This window comes from Gymnoscopelus microlampas, assembly GCF_963454915.1.
Source record: "Gymnoscopelus microlampas genome assembly, chromosome: 5".
NCBI classification, from domain to species: Eukaryota; Metazoa; Chordata; class Actinopteri; order Myctophiformes; family Myctophidae; genus Gymnoscopelus; species Gymnoscopelus microlampas.
Genome location: NC_139942.1, coordinates 23,645,862 through 23,672,461, shown reverse-complemented (window position 1 = coordinate 23,672,461; position 26,600 = coordinate 23,645,862). Strand labels below are relative to the sequence as shown.

At 40.4% G+C, this 26,600-nt stretch overlaps 1 protein-coding gene across 1 annotated transcript in view; it reads right to left on the bottom strand.

The window, feature by feature from the left end:
- The window catches only part of insra (insulin receptor a), a 66,916-nt gene extending 50,773 nt beyond the window's left edge, over nucleotides 1–16,143 (bottom strand). The window contains exons 1-2 of the mRNA XM_084058648.1: nucleotides 14,924–16,143; nucleotides 4,655–5,203 (exon numbers count right to left, since the gene is read on the bottom strand). Coding sequence (XP_083914774.1) covers nucleotides 4,655–5,203; nucleotides 14,924–15,005 — 631 coding nt within the window. The 5' untranslated portion in view covers nucleotides 15,006–16,143. The remainder of the gene's footprint in view (nucleotides 1–4,654; nucleotides 5,204–14,923) is intronic.
- Between the last annotated feature and the right edge of the window lie 10,457 nt (nucleotides 16,144–26,600).

The window sequence follows — 26,600 nt, the reverse complement described above, 5'->3', positions numbered from 1 at the left end:
AATGCATGAAGCCTCCATCTGATTTGACTGTCTTCATTCAATGCAAGCGTTTTGAAGGCGGTCCAAGAGATTGTCGATTGCCGATGTCTCGGTCATTTCAAGCGCTATGTTGGGCTTGTTCCAAGAGAGAGATAAAGAGAGAGACAGTATCTCAGCCTGGGGGCCGAGGCCAAACATATATGGCAAAAACTGTAACCACTTTTAACCAATTTTATACTTTGTCGTACAATGGTGTCGTGCACCGTTCGTTAATTGCCAATCTGCAAGCTTGCAACACGTTGTCAGCTTGTAACTGTAGATTGGCTATTTAAAAAAAAGAAAAGAACATATTCGCTTATAATGACATGCCCAAAATAGGGACACCAGGGTGGTTAATGAATGACATAACCATGGATTTAATCCTAGAATTAACACTTCATTTGAAAGGGTATACGTGACACACACGACACCTTCATAAGCACTACATGATAATACCAGCCATAAAAATATAAATGTTTGTTCATAAAGGGTTATTATGTCACTTTCAATGTCAAACTTACATCATCCTCGATGTCAAGTGCCAAAGTTGACATAATAGTGTCATACTAAAATGTTATGACATGTTCAGCTTCAAAATGACATAATAACTTTGTGACAACTGAAATTGTTGTTCTGTGTGTTCCTGATCAAGTCAAAATGACATATCGTCCCTGTCGGGAGGAAACCTCATATGTGTGACGCTAGTATGATCAAGTAGGCCATTCATTTACAAAAAAAAACACAAGAAGTTAGAATATGAAGATAGGAGGTTTCTGCCCGACAACAACAACAACAACAACAATATTGTAATGTATAAGAAGTGACATACTGTAGTGAGTCAGGCAAGACGACAAAATAATTGTGGGAACCAAGGGCAGTATTTTGTCCTGACATTAGCTGTCATGACACCAGCATAACAATGTTATGGAGGATTTACAAAAGTGGTATCTACTATCTATCTATTGTTCCATTCATAAGATTACACTGAATCGTTTTCGTGCAGGTGTCAGGACAACACTGGTTGTCATGACACCTGCATGAGCACCAGCATATGCCCATTCAAATGAAGCGTTACCCTTCTTTTCAATGAAAAGTGAAAACATCTGTCAATTTGGTGATAGACTTTCACTGATTACAAAGAATTTAACTAGTTTCATGAGTAATGTATCATTATGAACAAAACAACAAGAACCTAGTTTCATTCACAATTTCCAATTGTTGCTGGCTCTGAAACGAGCTGGATAAGGCACAACTGGAATATTGTTTCATCCACTTGTTTTTAAGATCTATTTTCTATGAAGATCTATCAAGTTTTGACAGATCTATGTCAAAACTTCATACAAGCTAAAGCCAATAGTTCAGATATTATTTTGTTTTTTTCACAGTGCAGCTACAGTGGAAAAATCGAAAACCTGGAGGGGAACTCTTGATGTTAATTGAGTCACAACCGATAAGAGTCACCTCCTACCCCTGCAGGAGGCAGGGTACGCTGACATCCTAACAAGCCGAAAGGAGCGGTGTTAACTCATTCACTGCCAGAATTATTTCTGGCTGCGTTTGAACACTGCCATATTTTTCATTGAAAAAAAAAAGTACTCAGGAGCCGAGATACAGAATTTTTAAGTTTTAAGTTAACAAGGAAGTGGATGGGAGTCTATATCTTCGAAAAATCATATCTCCTTGGTCTTTGGGTCAAAAAAAATAAAAAAATAAAAAAATAAAAAATAAAAAAATAAAAAATATTTTTATTTTTTTTAATTTTTTAAAAAGTCGTTTTAGTCGTTCTTGGCAGGCATGGCTTATGGACAGAAGTCGTTTTAGTCGTTCTAGGCAGTATATGAGTTAACGGAGCCTGATCAAATGGCCATTATCTTTAGACTTTATTGTCGGTGAAACTGAGTACTTCATTCAAAGTTCAGGCTAACAATAGTGTTAGTGTTAATGATTCTTCTAAGTTGAATCATAATTACAACTTACGGTAGTTGCTTTTACATTTGAGAGTTCTGTTTAGTTTTTTTTGTTTTTTATGTTTATCAACCGATGTTCTGAATCTTAGTTTAAAAATGTAATTTGAATATTCAGAGATAAACACAGAATACAAATTGCAATGAAAAAATATTTCTGTCATAAAAATTTGAACAATTTTCAAATTATTTGAAATGCATTTTTGATATATGGACTGAATGTGGCATCCGGATGTGGTTGTCTTATACTTTTAAATAAAGCTGAACGTCATGTCTGAGGCATCCTTGCATTACAAAGATAGTGAAATTGAAAATGAATACAACATTATTTGGATACAAACAGAACCTCAACCCACAAGGCCCTACTTTAAACAAATAAACAGGGAAGATAACACAAACACTTCAAAAAATAATGACACAGCCAATGCATTCATTTACCATTATTTTGGGCATAGTGTGTGCATGTGTATGCCGCGTGTACGAGAAATCTAATCACCTTTGGTAGTGAGCATCTCCTGCAACCCTGTCTTGCCACTCTGCTAAACGGACGAACCCAATTTAGTGCAAAAAGGATGGGAAATTAGCAATGGCTCACTCTGAGCCGCTCCAATTACTCCTGGTTAGAGAAGTGGGGAAAGGAAATGGGTTGTGACTCCAAACACGGGAGCTAAGCCAAGCCTTATGGTTGTGCTGCTTTATTTTCTGCAGGTGTACAGACTACAGAGGAAAACCTATGACCCACAGTCACCTCTGGCAGGACTCTCTGTAACAGTGAATGCACCGCCGATACATTTTTTCACTGCCGATAATTAATTTGGATGTGGCAACTTTTAAGTTATGTTTGCTAGTGTTGTACCCATCACCCGATCCATTACATATTAATAACCTATGTTAGTACTCCACTGCATGTCTACTCAGTACCCATGCAAATGTTACATTGGTGCATTACTGGAAGAACACTGATTTGAGTCATAATAAACCCAGTTGGAATTAAATTAAAGGAGGTCTGAAATAAACAGAAATGGCCAGACTGAATTCAGAAAACAGACAACTAGAGGTTCGGGCCGCTATGCAGGCCTCACATCTATTGTTTATGTTTATGTTTGAGTCCTAGTGACGTGGCAGTGGTCCATTCTATATATGGGCGTATCGGGTTTGTTTAGGGTTATGTCTGAGTTAAAGTGACGTGGCCGTGGTCCTGCCTATATATGGGTGTATCAGGTTTGTTTATGGTTATGTCTGAGCCCTCCCATTAGCCAATTTTAATATAGAATTGGTGCGCCATTGTGTGTGTGTACAGACAACAGAGATGGAACGGAGCACTGAATGCCTCGCACTCTGTTCTGTGGTTCGAGCTAGGGCTTAACAGGTCTTTTCATGCTTTAGTGAAACTAGGCCAAAAACCACAGGCCCCAGACCACAAGACCACAGGCCCTGCCTGTGTCGACTGCAGCCCATGATTGGGAGATCAGCGCTTGCCTGTCGGCTTCTGGTCTTCGTTCTTTGTATGAGGGAATGGCACACGTGTGACGTTAACTCAATTCAGAGTCATCTCTGCTACTTTAGACCACTTCCTCCATAACATTTTCACCACAACTTGACAACAGATCCACTGGGTCTACAGTCTACACTGCAGATCTGTTCAAGGAGGACTAGCAACAAATATGAGCAATAATCTCAAGCATGGTCATTAGCTGAATAAATAAATAAGTACGGGAACGAGAGAGTGTAACGCAGGTCCACGGTAGCTCTTTTCAACGGAAACTGGCTGCTTGCAACTGTCACAACAAATTCAAGCACTTCAACACACAAATAAGTACTTGAGAAAGCAGATCTGCACAAAGGAGAAACTGGTTCAAAAGAGCAGTTACATGATGTGTTGCATAACGGTGCAAGCCAAGGGGTTCAGACGGCACCCATACGCAAAAATTCTTGTCAGCGCTCAAACTTGAACTCATTGGCGCTGTGAAAATGGGTGGGCTTGTCATTTTAAAACAATAGCCACTTCAGAGAAGAGCGATCCGTTTCCCAGGAGTATTGCTTGGGGGTGATCAGAAATTTGGCATCACGTCTGTCATCATCATCTACCTCGCCCGGAATTCTTCACAGATCACAAATAATACAAACTGTCCACTGTGAGTGGAAAACAGACCATCACAGCCTTACTGGCGAGGTGTTGCATCATATTCAAAGAGTATAGTTCAAACTGCTTTAACACATAAGTTGGCCTACTTTACTAAACTTAAGCACATGACTTGGCTCTGACATTTCAACACCAAGAGAGACACAAGTGACTGTATTTGCAAACAAAGCAAAATATGCTTCTAATATTGCAAGTCTGGTTGTGTGCTTTGTTCTATAATTTGGCCCAATTTGAGAATGATTTGCCAAAATTTTGCACAATCTGCCAAAAAAACCTTCTGCTAAACTGGCTGTTGCAATTTCCAATGAGGCCCACAGGTGCAATGTAATGTGCTACTTTGACAAAGAGTTTGGGTTACACTTAAATGTATTGTAGCTTTAGAGATTGAGACCTATAAAATATTTATGTTGATGGGAATAGGGAATATTAATTAAAGTAATACATATTTTGTCTATGTGGTGCATTTAGGGTTACGGTTGTTGTTGTTGTTGCTTTTTTCCTTTAAATGTATTCTTTAAGTACAACTTACTTCTTTGACAGTACTTCTGCGTCCAACATCGCTCGCTGAAGTGTCCGTTGATGGTGGTGGTCTGACAGGTGGTCTTTCCTCTGGCCGCCCCGGGGCAAACATCACCGCACTCCCGGTCGTTCTTGTTGGCCACTATGTAGTTGTCCTCCACTGTGTCCAGGATCTTTGACCAGTCCAGCGTTGACAGGTAGCAGAGGTCCGGGTTCTTCTCAATCCTCACTGCTCCCCGGGTGATGTTCATTAGGCTGTGGAGGCCGATCTCATTGAGCTGGAGCATCTCAAACATCACCAGGGCGTAGTTGAAAAACAGATTGTTTCCCCGGATGACGGTCAGATTGGGGAAGAGGTCGCCGAGTGTCTCCAAGCCGTAGACCCTGAAGAGCAGCAGGTAGTCAGTGACAACGGTCAGCTTGGGGAAGCTGAGGCCGCGGAAGTCTTCTGGCTTTGTCTTGAACATGAGAAGGATCTTCAAATGGCCTTCGATGACGGTGCAGTTCACCAGTGACTGGAGGTTGGTCACGTTGTTACGGATGTCCTTGCTAGGGCATACTGCAGAAGAAATAGGAAGGAGGAGGGAGAGCAGAGAGAGAGCGAACAAACAGGAAAGATCTTTTAAAGACTGGTTTCTTTCATGCATGCATGGACTAAAAAGATCTCAAAAGGAACATGGAAATCAACAAGATTAAGCCACTGTAATTGCTAGTTAGGCTCCACAACTAATAGTCAGGCTTTTCTCAGTTTACACTAGGTCTAAAGGAAAACAAACACAAGTACCGTTCATTCCTCTTTGGAACAACTGAGCACTTTCATTCCGAATATCTTAAGGCTGGCCTAATAACCTGGAGGTGAAAGGTTAGATTGTACTGTACAATTTCTGTTCCTCAAACAAACATTGCAGTATCTATTGTTAAAGTTATGAAGTTTAGATGTTACCATTTTCTTCTGACACTATCTCAAACAAAAATGAAAACAGTTATAAGTTAGTATTTATCTTGTCCAGACAACCACTGATTGTAACAGCAGACCAGATGACCAGATGATGATAAAGCTACATGACACAAGACGTCTGTGCTGCAGCCATCAATTGGATGGCCAGTTTTAAGGGATGCTAAAGATGGCTTTGGTGAGAGGGAAAAAAATAGACCACTTGGTATTGAGAGGGCATATTTCACTGAAAAATATGTGGTTATGTCTCCATCTGTGATGAAAACCAGGCGCTTTTTGCTGACATTTTGTTTAGCAACCACATATCTGGCTGCTACCCCCATTTAAATGTGGAGAGCCACCACCAGTGTCAAGTTTTGCTCATCACAAGCTGCTCCTATGTGGTTTGTATCACTGCCCCTGTAACGTCACACCATTAATAACACTGGCTAATGTATTAAAAATATGCTTCTTTAGGGGGCCCATTCGAGTGCTCAGGGTCATGGATCACATTAGTATGTAGCAGGTTTGCGGCATTTCCTGCCATGACCTAGACACACGATCCTGTTCAAAGAAAGAAATGTCACAACTACGCCACTGTGCAGACTGCCCACATTTTTCCATCTCAACTCTTTCCAACTGTTACAATAAATAGGTACGGTACACTAGATGCACAGGCCTAATGGAGCACGTTATTCTTCCACACCTACAGTTAAAGTATACAGAGACGTTGTAGCCTATAGACTATTGTAAACTATTATCAGGCATATTAAATGTGAGTTCAGCATGTAGCCTATTTTATCCATGGAGTGCTTTTTGAAGATAAAGCAAAAAAAAAGGTTGACCGTAATGAGGCCTAACTCCCCAACACACTTGAATCGTGGATATTAACCAGGCTCTTTCAAGGAGATGCCTTTTGTGTGACATAACCATAAGAAATAAAAAATAAACATTTTCTTTTACAGGTGCAGTGTGCAACAACATTCCAGGCCCCATTTCACAGTCCACACATCATGGGTGCATTTGGAAAAGTGCTGCCTGGTGAGCAAATACTGATAGACTCATGCAGGATTATATACAGACAGTCTGATGATATACAATGAAACAAACAAAGTGGGTCAATGTGCTGCTCAGCTCATTAGCTAATAGCTACCCGTCTACCTCTGTAGTGAAGCTATAGACCAAAAAGAAAAAGAAAAAGGAGGAAAAAAAGACTGGGGTGCGCCATGCTTAATCACTAAATCACATTTTGAAAAACACAGTTTGGTCGCAAATTCAATGCAATAATACGATTTACAGAAGAATTTCAAGAATTTCAATTCTTCTCCAGAAGAAGAATTTACAGAAGAATTTCAATTCTTCTGTAAGTTATCGGTTGATATATGGACAATTCTCGCGAAGGCAGCAGCCTACACTGGCTCTAAAGCGCTATGGGAATCCCTGCAACCACCACCAAGTGCCATGCACCTCAGACGAACTGCTCAGCCATGTGGGGAAGTGGTATAACAGCACGGCACACGCCTCTTTATGGTAGCAGGTCATTTTACACCTCATGTTGCATAACAGTACGAGGCAACCGGCACACCCAGTGTCCCATCACTATGTGTGCTCTGTGATGACAAACAACAACCTTTAACACTGTGACCTTTATAGCCAGAGAAGGAAAAAAAAGGGGGAAAAAGACTGCAGACTTAAATCCTAAAACAAGCCCAATTTAAAATGCAAGCAGGATTCTTAATATGGATTTCAATGACAAGGGCATTTAACCACATGGAACATAATAATAATTAGACCCATTTCATCCCAAGGAGAAAATGTTGTTTTCAGCTTCACCCAGTATATAAGGTTTAAACGGTTAAGAAGTATGAAAAAAATATAAGTAGATTTCCCCTTTGAACTGATTTACAGGTCATTCTACAACTCCTCATTTGGACTCAGGGAGCGTAGTGCAATCACAAGCAGTGAGCTTGTAGATTGGCTATTTCGACAAAGAGATTTAGTGGAGGGAAAAAGGAGGGGGCCAGTACTCATGGGGGACCCCGGTCAATGAAGTATAGGGTATAAATGGTTAAGAAGGGGGGAAAAAGCTTGTTAAAAAAAAAAGATTTCCCCTTACAGATTATTCTACAACTTGGAATCTTGCGTACTGCAATCACAGGGAGCGTAGCGCAATCACAAGCATGACTGGCACCCCGCAAACCTGTAATTTCAACACATCCTACTTAAAATGAAATGCTTCCCTTGAGCATGGAGTTTGACGGAGCACTGCGAATTGAGTCTGGCCTACAGGAGCCTGGATCCATTAATCAAGAGGACTCAACCTCTGACAGCACATTTGTCTCTTAAGCCTACGTTAAAGCCTACTGCATCACACGACAGCGTCACTCACTTAAATCTGTCATTCTCGTCAAGCGACAATATCACTGGTGTGTGATTACAGTATAATTAATCATATTAACCAGAGAATCCCTATTTTGTGCATGTCATTAGAGGTGAAAATTATCATTTTTCTCTAAATAATAGCAGACCTACAAGCTCACAATGCATCGCAGTGTGAGCTTGTAGATCAGCTATTTTCAAATAACATAAAATAGGGCTACGTTTCCGTCTTTCTCTCACGCATTAATTCTATTATGCTTGCACAGTGCACACTCTCACGTGAACACACATTACACAAACACACATAAATACAGCATGTAGAGACAAGCGGCACACACACACACACACAGGGCTAATAAAGGAGGAGACCAGACCGGAAGTGTGAGAACATGTGGTAGACTAGGCCAGGAGATCCTGGCAGTAAGCTGAACCAGAGCAGAGACAAGAGTACTGAGTGACCCCGCGGAGACGGCAGCACATCACACGCAGGGCAGCGGGTCCAATCAGTGTACACTTTCAGCCAGGCCAGTATTTTTAGCAACACATTCCCAATTGAGAATCTATTACACTCTGTCCCAACTCCGTACCCAATAGTGGTTACTAGCATTGGAAACTGGAACACTGCAGGCCCTGGTGTGTATATGAGGAATTATAGAGCAACAGAGAGCGAGAGGACAGCAAAGGAATGACATGGTTGACGGGCTTTTCCTGCATGTGCAGGATCCCTTTTTTTTTTTTAGGTGGTAGGACTGTATGGTACGTCCGGAAATTAATCTACTATATACATAATCAGGCTTCAGCTCAAACTTTGTTTTCTTTGTTGGAAGGTACAGCCCACATGCAATAAAGATACTTATGATATGGTGGTGAGATAACACAGTTAATCCGAAACAAGCCACACGCTGTGTAGACTTTAGCACTTCCAATGGAGGTAATAACTAAACAAAAACAGAAAACAGTTTGTAGACGTCACAGGCAAACAGGGTTTCCATGGTGACTGGGCTGGCTCCAGCTCTTTATTAGCTTGCAGAACATGGACTTCTCCAAGTCAGATCAGACTGCTAGCACAGATGCAGATTGCAGAGTGCCAATTAGAATCACAGGGATAGCAGATTTCCATTGACCAATAATATCAGCAACTCTCTCTCCAGAGATGCACTTGACACAGGCCAGTAAAAAAAAGAGAGATTGGAATGATGAGGTTTAGGGGTTTCACGATATATTGTGCCAAAGAAAATAAGGCTATATTAAAAAGTGACAAGATGCATCGTCAAGATGAAAAGACTGTACCATGATTTTTATATTTTTCCTAGTGAAAGTTGCAGGGGTGCATAATGGTGACATTGGTGAGTGATATGAAATGTAAGCTTACCATTAACACAGTACATTAGTTATTATCACTGTGTTCCATCCTATTCAAGGGCTTTTGGAGAAAATGAAACTGACTCTTCACTTCAGTTTGGTGTGAGGGGAGGGGCTATGAGGGATTTATATGTGTCTGTCAGTGTCACTTGCAGCTTGAGACAGTATTTGAGATCTAGAAAATGTTCAATTGATCATAATTGCCTACACATATATTACCGAGGTATAAAGGACAGAAGCATAACATTTAACTGCAGTTAATTTTCCTACATCTTTATGTGGTAAAATGTCCACCAAATTATTGCATTTCTGCAGATCAAATAACTTTAAATAAGCCTTATCTAATCTAAGATTGCATCAAAGGATTTACAAGCATCATGGACAATTTCTTCAAAGTGTTGTGTCGGAAATTACTGGTAAAGTCGAGATGACTCAGAGGTTAGTGGGATTTTTTTTAATGCAGTATTGATTAATTGATAGATTATTCCAGTGTCTATCTGACCTTACAGGTGATAGTGAGAACTACTTTACTAGTCCCTTAAACGGTTGTATAATTGTATTCCTTTTTGTGTGCAAAGCACTTTGTAATTTTGATTTTAAAAAGTGTGTTACAAATAAAGTTTATTAAATGTAGTATTAACTCAGATTCCACCACAGCATACTGATGAGGGGAAAACTGTTTTTTTGTGTGTGAAATGAGTGTATCGTGAAACCCTTAATGGGGATCCATCAATCAAAACCAAGCACCCCAAACATGGAACAACATGCTTCACTGGCTATAATTGCCACTTTAATGCATCTTTTCCCATCAATAAAACATAATGATGTTAATTACCAACCTAGAAGAGATCAAAATCAAAGTTGGTCCTACATTTTATTCAAAAGGTTAAAAAAAGAAAAACTTCTCCACAGAGGTTTTGAACACAGAATTCAAGCTGATTGCATTACTCAGCGTTCTTGCTTTAAAAAAATATATATTTCAGCATTATTCTAAAAACTGTGAAATGCAAACACATAATCTCCATAAAAGTGCCGCAGGTGTTAAGTTCCTGCTCACCGCAGTGGATATTGGGGTTCGATTCCTCTGCGGTGCCACTGTCTTGGCCAGGCGCTCCAACCAACACAATTGGCCATGTTCTCATAGGGGTTGGCAGTATAGTACACATAAAGGGGGAATTGACTAAACTGGAGAAGAAAAAAACAAAGTCGATCAAAATGACTCTCTATCCCACTTGCTGAGGAGCTCTGCTTGCCCGTTTAGCCAGCCTAAGCATGTGCTCCATCAATACTTTCTGTACAACAGCAAACATGGACCGGCAATCAGGATCTCAATCTTGTGACGGAGGCAGGCAGGTAGGGGGTGTGCTGCTTGTCGTTGGACTGGTCGTGCTGAACATTATCACTGGGCCTCCAGGAGGGCTGAGGCCGTGACAAGCATGCATGAACACAAACACTCTACTCTTGCGACACTTCCCTTTTCAAGGTTTCACTGGTGTGTTGTTTTCCAACCTAGGCTCTAACCAACCACAATCTGCAGAATGCCGAGGTCACTGAGGAACACGCTCGCCGTTACAGCTGTGATGTAATCCCTGTCAAAAAGCGGTTGTAAAAGCTAATCGTTGATACGTCCATCAGATACAGCATACTGTAAACAATAAAAATATTTATTCTGTACTTTCGTTTTATTGATCTTCAGTAAAATAATGCTAGGATGAGAGGATACATGGGAAGACAGTGATATTTTGTCTACAATTAACCACCATCTTTAATCAAGGTCGGGGTTTTTTGTAAGCAGACACTGGACACAAACGTTGAATGATGTGGCTGGGGATTGTACTATTGGCACATGGAGTAACTGTATATCATATATCATCTCTTGAACGGCAAAGGCTTAAAAGGTGTTGGGAGATGTGACTTCAGGGATGCAAACATCTGGGAACAGAGTCAAAGCCATGTTGAATTGTAGGCTACCCTATAAATGGCTTTTAAACTAAGGTTGGATGGTGGAGAATGAGGGTTAACTAAATGTGTTTGCTCTGAGATCACAAGCATAGATTAATGATACAGGTGATACAATCTCTCAGACTTTTGACATTCTACCGTAGAAGAAAATGTACAAATAAGTATGCTAATCACAAACTTTCTTTTTTTGTTTGTTGTTGATGATACAATAACTCGATCTTATCCCAATGTTTTGCTTAGTGCAAGTCACTCTGCAGCACTAGCCACATGTGCCACCGATGTGGAAGCAAGTCCACTCTCAAAATAAAACCAGAGCCTGCAAACCACAACTTTCCCTCCAGGCGTTTGACTCAATGCCCTGTGAAGATACGGCTCCCTCGAGATCATTTGGTGATTCACCTGCCCACCACCAGCTGCTCTCATTTCCACATTTTCCTCGCCCAACACAGGTGAAAAGGGTGGCTTATTATCATTTGACTCGTTTCATGGGCCTATCATTTGTCTTTTAGTTGCTTTATCCTAAGGCAAGCGAAAATGACTGCTAAATCCTGTGTTAATTTAAACACTTACGATATACACTACGATATAATTAGTTGTACGTCAATTAACAAGAATAGCCAATCTACAAGCTTGAAGTTCTGCTATTTCGCGGAATATTTGCCTATTTGCCTATGACATGCCCGGAATAGGGACACTAGGATTCATGTGGCGAGTTGAATCAAGACTCAGATTTACATTATATGCCATCCAATACAGCAGATGCCATGCTTGAAAAACAGGTTTAGTCTAGCCCTCGATGTTGGTTATGGGGCTCCATCAGTGCTCATTCCAGTTTATTGAAAACGTTGTGCCCATATTGGCCGTTGTTGAGGTCAGGAAAGGCCACTGTTGACACCGAGGTAATAATTACCTCCAAAGCGTCAGAGCACAATAACAAGGGCATTTCCTTTTATCAGGCGCATCAGTGTTCATTTTTCCTGTTTGCTTGTGGTTGCTTCACACCAGAAGACCTCCCTTGACAAGAGCAACATTTTAACCACAAGCCAGTTGTAAGTTGTGTCATCACATTTAATCCCCCTACCTCGTTCTCCTCGGGTGACACATGTGACAAAAGGGGATGTCTGTTAACATGTAGCTGCATCGTAACTGAAATTTATGAGCAAGATAGGCTACCGGTTTGACAACCTGACCGCTTGAGAGGAGAAACGCGACCTGAAGTGAACTGAGCTCTCCCACTGGCACAATGGCAGCCGGGGCCAGAGATTCGAATACACAGTAAGTGTTCAGTTAACTCGGAGAGTGTAGCACTCAGGAATTTGCAGTGTGCACACATACATCACAACAGAAGCTGTGGAATTTTGCGAAACGTATAGTTACAGCGCAACACACACACACACACACACACACACACACACACACACACACACACACACACACACACACACACACACACACACACACACACACACACACACACACACACACACACACACACACACACACACACAAGTCCTATAGGGAGAAATGATCTCAGTGGTGAACTTTTTGCAGATGCTGACATCAGTCAGAAATCTAATTATATAGGCTACGCCGTTAATGTCAAGCAGCATTTAGATAGCAAAACTTTTCCTTTCAGCTGAGTTGGACTGCTGCAAAGAAGTTAAATAAATAAATAAAGAGAATTCCCTGACTTCGACACTGGTCAGACAAGCTTATGAAACCCGCCAGTGTGAGGCCTCAGTTGCACTCTTCCCTTACGTGCTTCTCTAGTCTGAGAGGAGCAAGAAGGGGGGCCCCAGCGGTACGATTACACAACTTGTTTATGATGTATGGATTTAGAATCTCACGCAAACTGATTTGATGGCATTGCCAAGTTTACTTCTATTTCCCCTCTCTCCGTTTTTGATAAACAGTGAGCTCCCCCACCGTTTATCTTCGTTCAGAGATCTTCTTAAATCCAGCAAAATTAATAACAATAATGGCATGGCTTTAGCCCTCTGAGAGAGCTAACTGGGGTTAAGCACAGAATGTGAAGTACAGACTTCAAACACAGCACAAAAGAGTGGCAATTCTTGTTAATCTGTCTGGAAAAAAAATATAAGTGAACTGAGCACAATGCAGTTACTTCAGAATTAACCTTAAAATAAGTTAAAAAAATAACACTAAGATGGACCAAAGATTGTTCAAGCCTTGGCCATAATGATAATAGCCTTGCCAAGAGCATTGCTCTCAGAGAAGAGTGATATGCTGTATGTCTCAGTCCACAGTGAGGATAGTGATTAACTGGCAGACACGGCATGCTGTTTGAAAGATCATAAATAAATATCCCACGAGTCACAAATTAATAAACGATACCTTTTCACACAGAAAATGCAAAGTGGGATTCAATTTAAAAACAAGGGAAAAGATGTTAAATTATAAGTGCAGGAAAAGCAGTCATATTTTTTGTATAAATGAATGACCTCCCCACACAAGCTAAATAATACCCAACATCCAATGTTTGATATATTTTACTATATATTATACATTAATTTAACTAGTTCATAAAGTCCTATGTCCAAATTGTTGAGAAAATGCATCAGGGTGGAAAGGCTGTTTATAAAGACAATTATGAACGTTTAATTCTCTTTCATCTGTAAATGACTAGTAGCCCTCAATCATATGCTGTGATAAATATGTTGTGGGCTCCAGGGGGTCCTCGGTTAACTGATTGATAGTTAGGAACCAAATGGACCCTTACAGGTCTGTAACCCCGAGAGTACATGGAGAACCGCTCCACTTCTACACTCTTAATATGATTTTATGTCTTATGTTGTAGATTTTAATGTTTATACTGCAATCATGTTTTTTGTAATTCAATAAATTCAGAATTTGTTGTTTGCAAATCATGTTATTAATCTATGTAATATTGTTATACATAGGTAGGGGGCTCGTATAAGCCCTTTGGGCTTCTTGCCTCCTCCTGGCACTTTTTATTTTTATAGTTTGTGTATTGTTTTTACATTTTTGTGCTCAATCAAATTATTTTGTGTATAGATTAATCATTGGGGTCCCACAGATAATAAAAGGATGGTAATTGATGCTGCCACGCAGCAATAAATCTGGTTCTTGGCAGCAAAGATGGCTATAATAATGTGTTCATTCTCAGCACCACTTCAGGACAACACATTGTGTTTACAGTTCTCGTGGAGCCAAACAGCCGATAAGTGGCAACCTTTGTCCCTTCAGACCTTCAACACATCACTACTGCTGCCTACCTGCCATCAGTGGTGGAAGAAGTGCTTATGTTTTGTAATAATAATCTAAATCTACAAAGTAACTAGTAACTAAAGTTTTCATATACTTGTATTGGAGTTAAAGTACAATGTTTGTCTCTGAGACGCAATGGAGTAGAAGTAAAGGCAAAAATTGGAAATACTCCACTAAAGTAAAAGTACCTAAATGTTTTACTTAAGTACAGTGCTTGAGTAAATGTACTTAGTTACTTTCCACCACTGATACACCTGCCATTATTATTATTATTATTATTATCATTATTATTATTATGAGACAAGAGGACAGCTGTCAATCCCGTTATTCTGGTTGAAATGTACATAATAAATGTGACACAACGAGTGGTGTTCGTTGATGATCAATACTTACTTTCTCCGGCCGTTTGGTGACAACAGAGACACACAATGAAGACACTGGTCACAGAAACCACAAAGAAAGTCCGGAGCCACATATTGACTCAGGTTTAAGTCAATAACATCCAACGCTGCTGGCCCCCTCTATGCGTGGAGCTAGTGCAGAATATAATCCTTGTGATCGCACAAAAGAAACGATTCCAGGGGCTGCGGTGGGTTTTATGTACACGAACCAACAGGTAAACAACAATATAAACACATCATCCCCGGGAAAATGGGCGGATCGAACTGAGGAAGGAAGCAGGAGAGAGTCCAACGTGTTCAGCAGGCAGTCAGACGGCTAACGTTATTAGCCACTTCATGGCTAATGACGGCTGTCTGTCGGGTGGAAATTCACCACCAAGCATTCAATTCATTCATTCATTCCCCATCAGATACTGATATTCAGTCATGTGTTCGTTCCTGGCCGTTAGATGCATCGGTGCACCACTGTTTAATGTTGAGACAGAGACGAAAGGAGAAGTCATATAGGCGACCGATCCAACCTGCTGGCGAGCAGAAACAGGCCACAAGTTTTTTTTTGTTGGTACAGTTATACTAGCTTACTTGCAAGTTCAATTCAATAACGTGTCGGTTTAAGATCTCACGTACGTGTCCGTTAAGGTCCTCGCATGTCTTCTTTGTACAGGCAGACAGTGTCGGGTTGTTTGCATGAAGATATGTGCAGACAGACCGACACTGATCGGAGCCGAGGGTCGTGGCAGGCAGCGTGGCGTAGTGTGTAAACTCACTGCGTTTCACTCACAGACCGAATGCAAAACCCCCGTCAATAAAGCAAAGAATCACAAGCACATTTCTCTTGTTGCACATGGATGATCCGATGGCCAGCGTTCTAGTGAAGCGCAAAGACACGGATCCAAAACAAAACTCTTGTGGAGTCGTCAACGCTGCTGTGATTTGAATGAGTGTTGTTCTTCTGTCATCACACTTCTTCGTCGTGGCTGATCGTCATCGTCAGCTCGATCGTTGTGGGAAAACCGACCCAACGTGCTGCCGCTCCAAGGGTTTCGTGGGACGGGCAGCCCTTCACGATTGTTTCGATGGGAAAATATACCAAATTTGAAGCTCAAAAACGTAGGCTTTCTTTCTGTTCCCCCACCAGAGGTAGATTATGCAGTCTCTCCATGCAAGTCCCCATAGGATCCCCTTCTTCGCTGCTTCTCCTCCGCCAGTAAACAAACCTGCCAGTGAGCCAGATGGGCTGCAGGGGAAACACGGAATGGACTTTCTTGGATTCACACGGCAAGTTCAAGAAAGTTACTGCAAACCGCAGTGAGTTTATTTTTGCATGACGGTCCTCAGTAGGAATTAGGAAAGCATCGCTGTGGCCAACATAATACGTTTTCGTTATTTATATGTGTCAGACATGTATTGATAGATAATGAAAAGTATTATGTTGGCCACAGTGGCGTGTGTGTGTGTGTGTGTGTGTGTGTGTGTGTGTGTGTGTGTGTGTGTGTGTGTGTGTGTGTGTGTGTGTGTGGCTGTGAAAAAACAATCACTGCACTTTGGTAAAACTTTATATTAAGGTCGGGTCTATAATGCGTTATACTACGTTATAACGCGTGCACGTGCCGTGCGTGTGGGAGGGAATAATTATAGTATGCCACTATGCCCTCCGAAAAAAACTAGAACACACCACTGGTTATAATGCCATAGGTGCATAATGCACTATAAATAAGGTTTTAACTTATAACCTTATTTATAGTGCATTATAATGCACCTATGGCATTATAACACTTGTTATACATGTTTATAATTATGCAAACAAGGTTTATGAAGTATTATAACTTAATATAATGTATAGACCAATTATTTGTTTACTAACATTGAGACTGGACGCACAGGCAGTGGTGAGCTGTGGATTTTTGAACTAAGGGTACTGTATTTTATGACGTCACGTGCGCGCGCACGTGCGCAGGCATGTGCACATAGCCACTTACTAATACTGTATTCAACATGTGATTATTAATGTATTTATATTTCTTATTATTTTGTTGCATTGTTAATTTGTTGTTTTTATTTTTGTTTCAATTAATCAATTATTTTATTTTCCTTTTAGTTTTATATAAAATCCCTTTACATAGACTCACCCACACATAAGCAGTTAAAATAATCAGACACCTTGTCTTTGTCTTGTCTCAGAGAACTGGGTGCTCTGCTAAGCAATCCCCCTCACACTCTGCAGTGCACATTCAATTCAAGTCCATGGCTTTTCTCCAGTAGCCTAATGTTATGCAAAGCAGCCAGGTAGACGCTATTGAGAATGTCTCGCCACTGACGGCGCGAACCTTCAGAGGCTATTGTTTAAACTTTAAGGTGTTAACGACCGCCGCTGACGGTGAGTGCATGTGGAGCACGCGCGAGCCCCCAGCCCCCACAGTCTCAGAACTAAGGGTACGCCGTACCCGCCCGTACCCCCTAGAGCTCAACCCTGCGCACAGGTGATTGTTTCACGCAATCAATTCTCAACATATTGTTTCGGGGTGCGCTGGTTTCAGCACACCCCGACCCCCTCTTGTGTGTTGGCTAGTGAGGCGCGTCCTAGCGAGACCTGATAGAATGGGTGTTATTGCACGCATACTGGTTGCACGCATACTGGTTCTTATCAGTGTGACGTCGTCTGTTAAGGGGTCTATAGGTGCTGGTCATAATGCATTATAAACTGAGTGGAACAGCACATAACTACACTTTACTTAAAGTATCCATCTCTTCCATTCCATATCTTACTTTGATTTATGATTTATTTACAATTGGACTTGCCCAGAATACTTTTTTTCTTTCTATTATCTCCACATCACCATCTCATCTAACGATAATTTCAAAATGTCCCTGTTTTAAAATGTTTTGCCGTGTCTGAAAATGTCCACTTTTTTTAAAAGCAAAAAGTGACTGAACCTCTGTGGACTTGTGCCATCAAAAGGTCAAAGGGGAAGAAGATCCATAAATCCTTTAAGAAGCAGAGGAAAAAGATGAGGGAGGAGATGCTTGTAGGAGGAAGCCAACCATTGTTTAGAAACACAACTCACTCCACATAGCTGCTTCCCTACAACAGTGAATCACCACACATCTTCTCCATGTACAGTATATCTGTCTATTTCTAGATTCTTCATGTTGTTAACCTGTATCCACCCTATCTGACTCTCATTCCTGTGTCCCACTCCCAACCCCTGACCATGAACTTCTCACACACTCAGACATGATAATGCAGTAACATTTATTTAAAAAGAAGAAAAAATCCCCCAGATAGGATTACGCACTACAATACGGTCACAATTGAGTGTACAATCGCAACGGAAGGCGGAAAATGTCTAAAACTATTCTTCCTGTCATGTCTGGGCCTTGGATTTATGTTACAATGCCATCTCCATTACAACTGCTAACGCACTACCTGTTTACATCCTTCCCTCCAAGGCAGCACCATGTTTGGTGGGAGATGAACGTGTCCTGTAGTCAGATCAACTAAAATAGAACCCTATCTTACAGGAACACAAAAACAACACTCCCTTACAAGATATGTCTGTAACAACAGCTTAGTGTTGTACCGGCAGTGAATGATACCTCCCCAAGGGCATGATTGCACAATTGAGCCTTTAAACCACACTCAATCAGCATTTTAGATAGGTTAGTTTGTTTATTTTCACATTACAGTATAAGTAATGAAGTAAAAGAAAGCAGTGAAAAATATCTACTTTGTTTTTGTGCAAGATTTAAAAAAAAGCGTATACACTTTTTTTCACCTCTAAATAAACAATCCAACTAAAAAGAGTACCACACAAGGGCATTCATTTATTGGGAATTATAGGCTATAATGTCAAGTTCTATGTTGTATGTAACTGTATAAACTGACCACTAACTACACGCTGTGGCTTTTAATGACCACGTTTAACAATTATGAATCACGTTTTTGTGAGGAAGAGAAGTGTAGAACAGAGATCTAAAACTGACTGACTGACTGACGGGGAGTAGAGCTTGAATGCACACAGATTTTGTACTACATTGTAGGCTATTGTACTTTAGACTGTTTATGTACAGAGATCTAGTACAGTACTATAGCAGATAAGACGTCTCTCTCTCTCCATTTTCTCAGTTTGTCTATAGACCTTGGTTTAAAATCGTGCAAGTTGGCAGCTTCAAGTCCCATGACACTGTATGTACAGATTCTCACACTGTGAGAATAGTGCCATTAGTGGGGGTTTACAAAATAATTGTGGCCTTAGTGTGCTTATTCTTTGATTTGACTTTTCATTAACTAACTGTTTATTACTGTGATCAGATATATTATTGAGATGAGACACAGCCTTCTTTCGTGGGGTTATGTTTTGTTTTTGTTTTCTAAAAGCTGTCACGCTAACATAAAACTTGATGGCTTCAGTGGTGCTAAACCAGACAAAAGAAAATACCCCCCTGTTTGCTGTTGGAGGTTGTCATCTATATCCTATCCTACGTATATTAAAATTGCCTAATGGTGGGTCGACCCGGCTCCATCAGCGCATTATAGGACTAGATTTAAAGGAAAATCTAGTATAGTATATAATCCTATGTTGAGTCTGCAGCCTGTAGGCATGAGTGTGCTCTAATATGATTAAACATACCGAGTGTGTGCGTGCGTGCGTGCGTGCGTGCGTCATAAGGCTATTTCCACTATTCCTATGAGAGCTGACTTGACAGGGTATTGTAAAAAAGTCATACAATTGGGAGGGTGTCAACAGACTCCGGGGAAATGTATGATTTAGCAAACAACCAAATTTCTATGGAATTATCCTTTCAAAAGCTTATTATTCCTTTTAAATGAAAACCATGGGCAGAAGTATATTTTCTCAACTCTTCCAATCAGAGTAGCGTCATTGTTACACAGCAGTATTGATGTGTTATTGATGCTAAGATGAAGTAAAGCAAATTACTTACAAACACATGATCGGAATGCTGCAGTACTACCCCTTGTGTGTTGAGCACAGCCTATATTATGTTTTTATGCTGATTTCTGTGACATATTAAGACATACTTAACCTATTATTATTGGACCTATTACACTATGCAGAATTGAACAAGAACAAATGACATAAATGTCAATTATGACTGTGATAACAGTGACGTTGGATCCGCCTGACCAGCCCAGATCCAACCGCGAGCCGCCCAACGTGGGAAATGTGCAAATCGGCAAGTTCCAGATGGAATTCTGCCCATAGCTTTACTTTGCCTAGTTTTCAACTAACATATTTCATATTTTAAGTGTTGGTTCTGCGACTTCAGGGCCACATGCCTAAACTAGTGTATTGAAATCAGACGGGCTTTATAAGAAGATGCAGTTTTTTCATTAGATGAATGAAGGCCTATAAAGACATTTTCTATTGTCAGTGCTTTAGGCGATGGGCTTCTGGTCAAATTGTTATTATAATAATCCAACAGCTGTGGTGCTCATGGGCAAGAATCAATTAGATTTATTGTAGGACAAATTTAGGTGACTGCAAAGACAAATCGGAAATGGGGGGAGGGGGCATCCACTTTAGAATACCGCCCAACTCACTCCAAATCCAACTCACTCCATGAAGACTTAAGAAATATTTGCCCAACTCACTCCAGGGCTCGCCCAACTCACTCCAGGGCTGGGACAACTCCCTCCAGGACCAAAGACCAACTCCCTCCAGGACCATAGCCAACTCACTCCAGGACCAAACCCAACTCACTCCATGCAATGTCACCAGTGTAATATTGGTTCAATGTGTCAGTGGTGTAAAGTAACTAAGTACATTAACTTAAGTACTGTACTTATGTACAATGTTGGGTATTTGTGCGTTATTTGAGTATTCCCAACTTCCAATGGTTTTACCTCTACTCCACTACATATTGGATCCACATATTGTTTTTTTACTCCACTAAATGTATTTGTTTTACTAGTTACTTTGCAGCTATAAATTATAATATTATAGTGTGTGTGTGTGTGTGTGTGTGTGTGTGTGTGTGTGTGTGTGTGTGTGTGTGTGTGTGTGTGTGCGTGTGTGTGTGTGTGTGTGGGTTGAATCGGTGGAGACTCTTACATTCTAACCCTAACCCTAAACCCTAACCCTAACCTGGGTGGAGGGTGATTATGCGGGTGAACTCAGTGGAGGAGGGCCAAAACCTTAACGAGGAATATAACAACACCTCTTGATTTGACCAACAATAGAATAAGACATCTAACAAACACTGGACTCCAAGTGCCAAAGTGGCCAGCGAGCCCCCCCCCCCCCCCCAGAACCATTAAGTTGTTTTGTAGAGACAGTATTTAAAACTTTAACAAAGCCTAAAACAGAATAGAGTTAAAAGTAACTAATTCCTCAATATTGTACTTAATTCCTCAATATTGTACTCAATAATAATTTTTGGAGTGAGTTGGGCAAGTGTGTGGAGTGAGTTGGGCAAGTGTGTGGAGTGAGTTGGGCAAGTGTGTGGAGTGAGTTGGGCAAGTGTGTGGAGTGAGATGTCTGGAGTGAGTTGGGCGCGATTTGGAGTGAGTTGGATTTGGAGTGAGTTGGGCGGTTACCCCACTTTACTCCCCGATCATCTTCAACTCACATCATTTAGGCTCGTACAAACAAGTCAGCATCATTGCTTGCAAGATTTGTCATTTACTACGGGAATAATTATGTGACACCAAGGTTAAGAAACATTGGGCAGAAGACCTGGTAGAGGACATATCTTCTGATGATTGGAAGTCATGTTTGAATAACATTAATACAATGTTAAGGAATTGGGTAATAGGTTTATACAATTTAAAACAATACACAAAAGACATTGGACACCACAACACTAACTATATAAATGGAACTTACAGTAATATCAGTATGGTGCCACTATATTACATTATTCTTTATACTTTATTACATTATACGCTCAAAGACTGGTGGAATAATATCCGAAGATCATGTTCGAAGTCCTAAACCATAAGTTCCAAATTGCTGAAAAACGGTTTATCTTGGGCTCAACCACTGAGCTCCAGTACTATAATTTCGCCTCCTTTGAAAAGTCATGGATTATTTTAGCTCTTACAACAGCCAGATGGATACTACTGAGACATTGGAGGAGGAATGCCCGCCCCATCAGAAAGAATGGGTTACAACAATGGAGCATGTTTAACTGCTTATATATGAGAGAGTGACATATACTCTCTACTGAATAAACTGGATCAATACATAATTGAATGTTTCACCAACTGTAAGTGGTCAACTTGGTAATACAGTGCTTACAATGGAATGTTGTGCTTATCTTTGAAGAAAGGGTCTGTGTAGTCGTCTGTGTCAGTTGATGGTGCTCTGATTGAGAAAACCAATCCCTGTTTGTTATTGGTTTTATTACCGTGACTAAACAAAATAAAATGTACATTGCCAAAAAAAGAAGGAAAAGAAAATGATTGCTGATCCCATTTCCACTCAGTGTTAGATGAAGATTGTTGGCACTTAGTTACGTAATGTTCTGGGAATGCTCTCCAGTGGCCAGATGGTTGCTTCTAACCGCTCTGAGATGTTTGAGATTACAGTGCCTCACCCGCCTGTTACACTCATTTTAAGTTATGTCCTAGCTGACTTGACACTGATCAAATCTAGCGTTATTAGCCAGACTTGAAGTAACAAAAAAAAATGTATTGCTATGTGCTGGAAGCCGCCTCACTCCCTTTCTGTTGTGAGAGAAATGTGTGAAGTGATCCTAAAAGCTCTCCTCTATTAAAGGAAGCAATGGTCATTCAGGTGAGTTACTCATCTGTAAACAATTAGCCACGAGCTCAGATAACAAGATGACACCAAGGCAGGTTCACACAACATGTTCTTCTGAAGTTGTTTAAACATTAGTGACCGGAAGATCATCTCTCTCTAAGAGGCTATTCACCTGTTTCCTAGGCTGTGTGTTTTCCATCCTGTCGATTTCATTGGATATCATTGGTCATCTGATTTCATTGGATCAAATAGACAGGAAGTGGAAAACACTCAGCCTAGGAAACAGGTGAATAGGCCATCCTCGGACAAGCCCTGCAGCGGCATCTCCAGTCATCTCAATCCTCTGTGCATCCGGTGATCTCACCAGTGCTTTGTGCCCATAATCATGATTATTTCCACTGTTTGCCTCAATTACAATTAATGAACAATTAAAAAGTGAAAATATCAGATCTACAAAACTATTAGAATCGTTTGAAATAAAACAGATGATAAAGCTTCTTTATTATTCAATTAACCTACATGAGCAAGATTAAGTCAGTTATTGGTTCTAACTATCAGTTTTTGATTGCCCATCCCTAATTGATGCCCAAGCAGCCAACAAACTTGTCCCAGTGTATGGCAGTTACAGCCTCAATCTCCTTCTGCTACCTTCTCACACATCATATTAACTGATGCAGAAGTTACCAAGAAAGCAGATAACAGTTGTAGCCTACTTAAACAGTAACATCCTGTAGAATTGGGCGTGCAGTATCTTGATAGAGGCAGAGCACAAGTGTCGGAAATATATATCTATATGATTACACATGCAGTATCTGCAGAAACATATCTATATGCTTACACAGCTTAAGAGTATGTAGTTATAAATACAGATACTGGGATGTGGGCCAAGCCACGGGCATATTACAACACAAACACTTTTCACCCAGAGTGTCCAGGGTACTAATGTACGTGTGTGTACATGGAACGACGGAGTAAACGAAAGAGATATGGATTTCAGTATCTGTGAACCTCAAAAGCCTTTGAGAATGATCACCTGTCAGGGGTGAGGGGGGCTCTTCGTCTCCCATAGCTAGACGATCAGATATCTCCACCTACGCGTATTGATACGCCTGGGGAAATCAAAATTCAACACAGGCTTGAATGGTAAGAAATCAGCACCAGTATTGGAAGAAGTGCTCAGATATTTTACTTAAAGGGATATTTCACTTTCAAAAAAACTTTGGGTCATTTTATAGTCTACTCAGGCTTTTGTGAGCCCCCCAGACCGTTTTTAAGTTGCTTGATTCATTATTTAGATATTTGATATTCATTTTATCAGACACGCCCCCTTCCTATACAAACCCATTATAACTTCAAACTCCATTTTTAACATGTTAGATTCATCAAAAACACCCGTCCTTTTTTCTGGTGACTCTCCCTGCCCTCCTAATACGCGAGGGGGCCGTGTTTTTTCGATATTTTTTTTCATTTCTTTTTAATATATTTTTTTGAAAATTTAAAAAAGTAAATACAATAAAAACATTAAATAAAATAAATGAAAAAGGTAATCGAAAAAACACGGCCCCCTCGCGTATTAGGAGGGCAGGGAGAGTCACCAGAAAAAAGGACGGGTGTTTTTGATGAATCTAACATGTTAAAAATGGAGTTTGAAGTTATAATGGGTTTGTATAGGAAGGGGGCGTGTCTGATAAAATGAATGTTAAATATCTAAATAATGAATCACACAACATAAAAACGGTCTGGGGTGCTCACAAAAGCCTGAGTAAACTATAAAATGACTGAAAGTTTTTTTGAAAGTGAAATATCCCTTTAAGTAAAAGTACAATACCACAATATAAACATACTCTTTTACAAGCAAAAGGCCTGTGTTCAAAATGTTACTTGAGTAAAAGTACAAACGTATTGGCATCAAAATATACTCAAAGTACCAAAAGTAAAAGTACTAAAATGTTTGAAAAGAGCCTGTGTATAAAATAGGGCTAAAGTGGTTAATAATATAATAAGTGTGTTATAATATACTCATTTATTAATGTATATATATCATAATTTATAGCTGCAAAGTAACAAAGGTTTTCAAATAATTGTAGTGCGTAAAAGTACAATATTTGCCTCTGAGATGTAGTGGAATAGAAGTAAAAGTATTGAAAATTGGAAATACTCCAGTAAAGTAAAAAATACCTCAAAATTGTACTTGAGTAAATGTACTTAGTTACTTTACACCACTGATCAGCACTAACAAATCTACTGTATGACCACTGCTTTGAAAACCAGTCCTGATATACCATCCCATAATGAAGGACCGCCCTAAAGTCTTTGCGTTGGTTCTGTGATGCTGTTACTTTTGTTAATTTCAGAATTGTTTCCATGCACCCACGCACTCGAGTGGCGCAGTGGTAAAGTCCCTGCCCACCACCACAGAGATTGTGGGTTCAAATCCATCGTGGTGCATCCGGCTTTGTTGGGGTCTGTGCGAACACAATTGGCCCGTGTTCGGGGGAGGGAACTCGGTAATATTTGTCACCGCATGTACTCCTGCGAGCTGGGGCGGCACCTGTCAGCTGGGAGTGTTGGACAGGAGGAGTAGGACGAAGGCTCTACGTCCTCCCGGTGGAGGCTCCTCACTGGCAGTAGGATACAATAGCAGTGACTACACATAAATGTGTGTGGGGAGGAATTAATTGCCAAAACGACTAAATTGGGGAGAAAAAGGGGCTAAAAAATAATTGGATACTCTAAATAAAAAAAATAAAAATAAAAAATGGTTTCCACACAGTTTTAGCCTATTCATTGAGTTTAGATGTCACCAGACATATCAGTAGGTAGTAGTATCGTCTGGCTATGTGAGACTATAGGGGCTTCTTAACCACCTTAACCCTGGCATCCCTATTTTAGTATGTCATTATAGGCAAAGTTTCCAAAAACGTTCAAACATTTTCAGGTTTTGTGACGTTGCACATAATTGTGAACTTGTAGATTAGCTATTTTTGAAAAGTTTTGAACAGGGCTTAAGTGGTTAAGTGGCATGGCTGTGCTTTTAGTTAGTGTGGTTGCCCTAACAGGGCAACCAGACTATAGTACTCCTTATACTTTGTTTATTTATTTATAGATAAACAATACTTCGGGCCGCTACTCCTCCCACAGTTTATTTTTCCCAATTTAGTGCTATATGTCAAAATGACCGGTCTGACCGGGAATCGTGCACTTGCATAAGGCTAAGAGATTGGTTGCATAGTTTAATTGATATTGATTTATTAGTGCATTAAATTTCCCCATCCACTTCAATGGAAAAGTGAAAACACTAAAATTCAAGTATTTTTTTCTCAGAAACCGTAAGAGCTACAGTTACCAGACTTTGAGGGGAGGTTCATAGTTTATTGCCAAATTATTTAAACAAATATTACACCATTCGGCCTCATGGTGGCGCTATAAGAGCCCACTTTACCTTTTGGCCTATAACTCTTGAACCGTAGGTCGTAAAATCAAAATTTATTTTCCCCTGGATTCCTTGGGTCACGACGCAACTCCCCATATAGGCCACGCCCATTTCCGTCTGGATAGATTTTCCGCCATTTTGAATTTTCTTCAAACCACACTTTTAGCTCCTCCTCCAACATATTTTGTCCAAATGTCACAGAAATCGGTACACATGATCTCTGGGCCCATGCGGTAAACATATCCAAACGGCATTTTCATAGTCCTTACCGTTCTTCCGTAAATTGTTTCCAAAGTTAGTGGGAGGGACCCGTTTTACCAAAAATGTCAAAAATCACGAACGAAACGTCCAATCGATCCCAAATTTAAATCACATGTCGAGGGTGATTTACTCAACGACTCCCCAAAAGCATTTCCACTTTGACCCATAGGGGGCGCCACGAATGCGCAAAATGTCACCGTTTGATGCAAAAACATGATTTTTGGGGGAGTCAGTCCCTTCAAAATGAA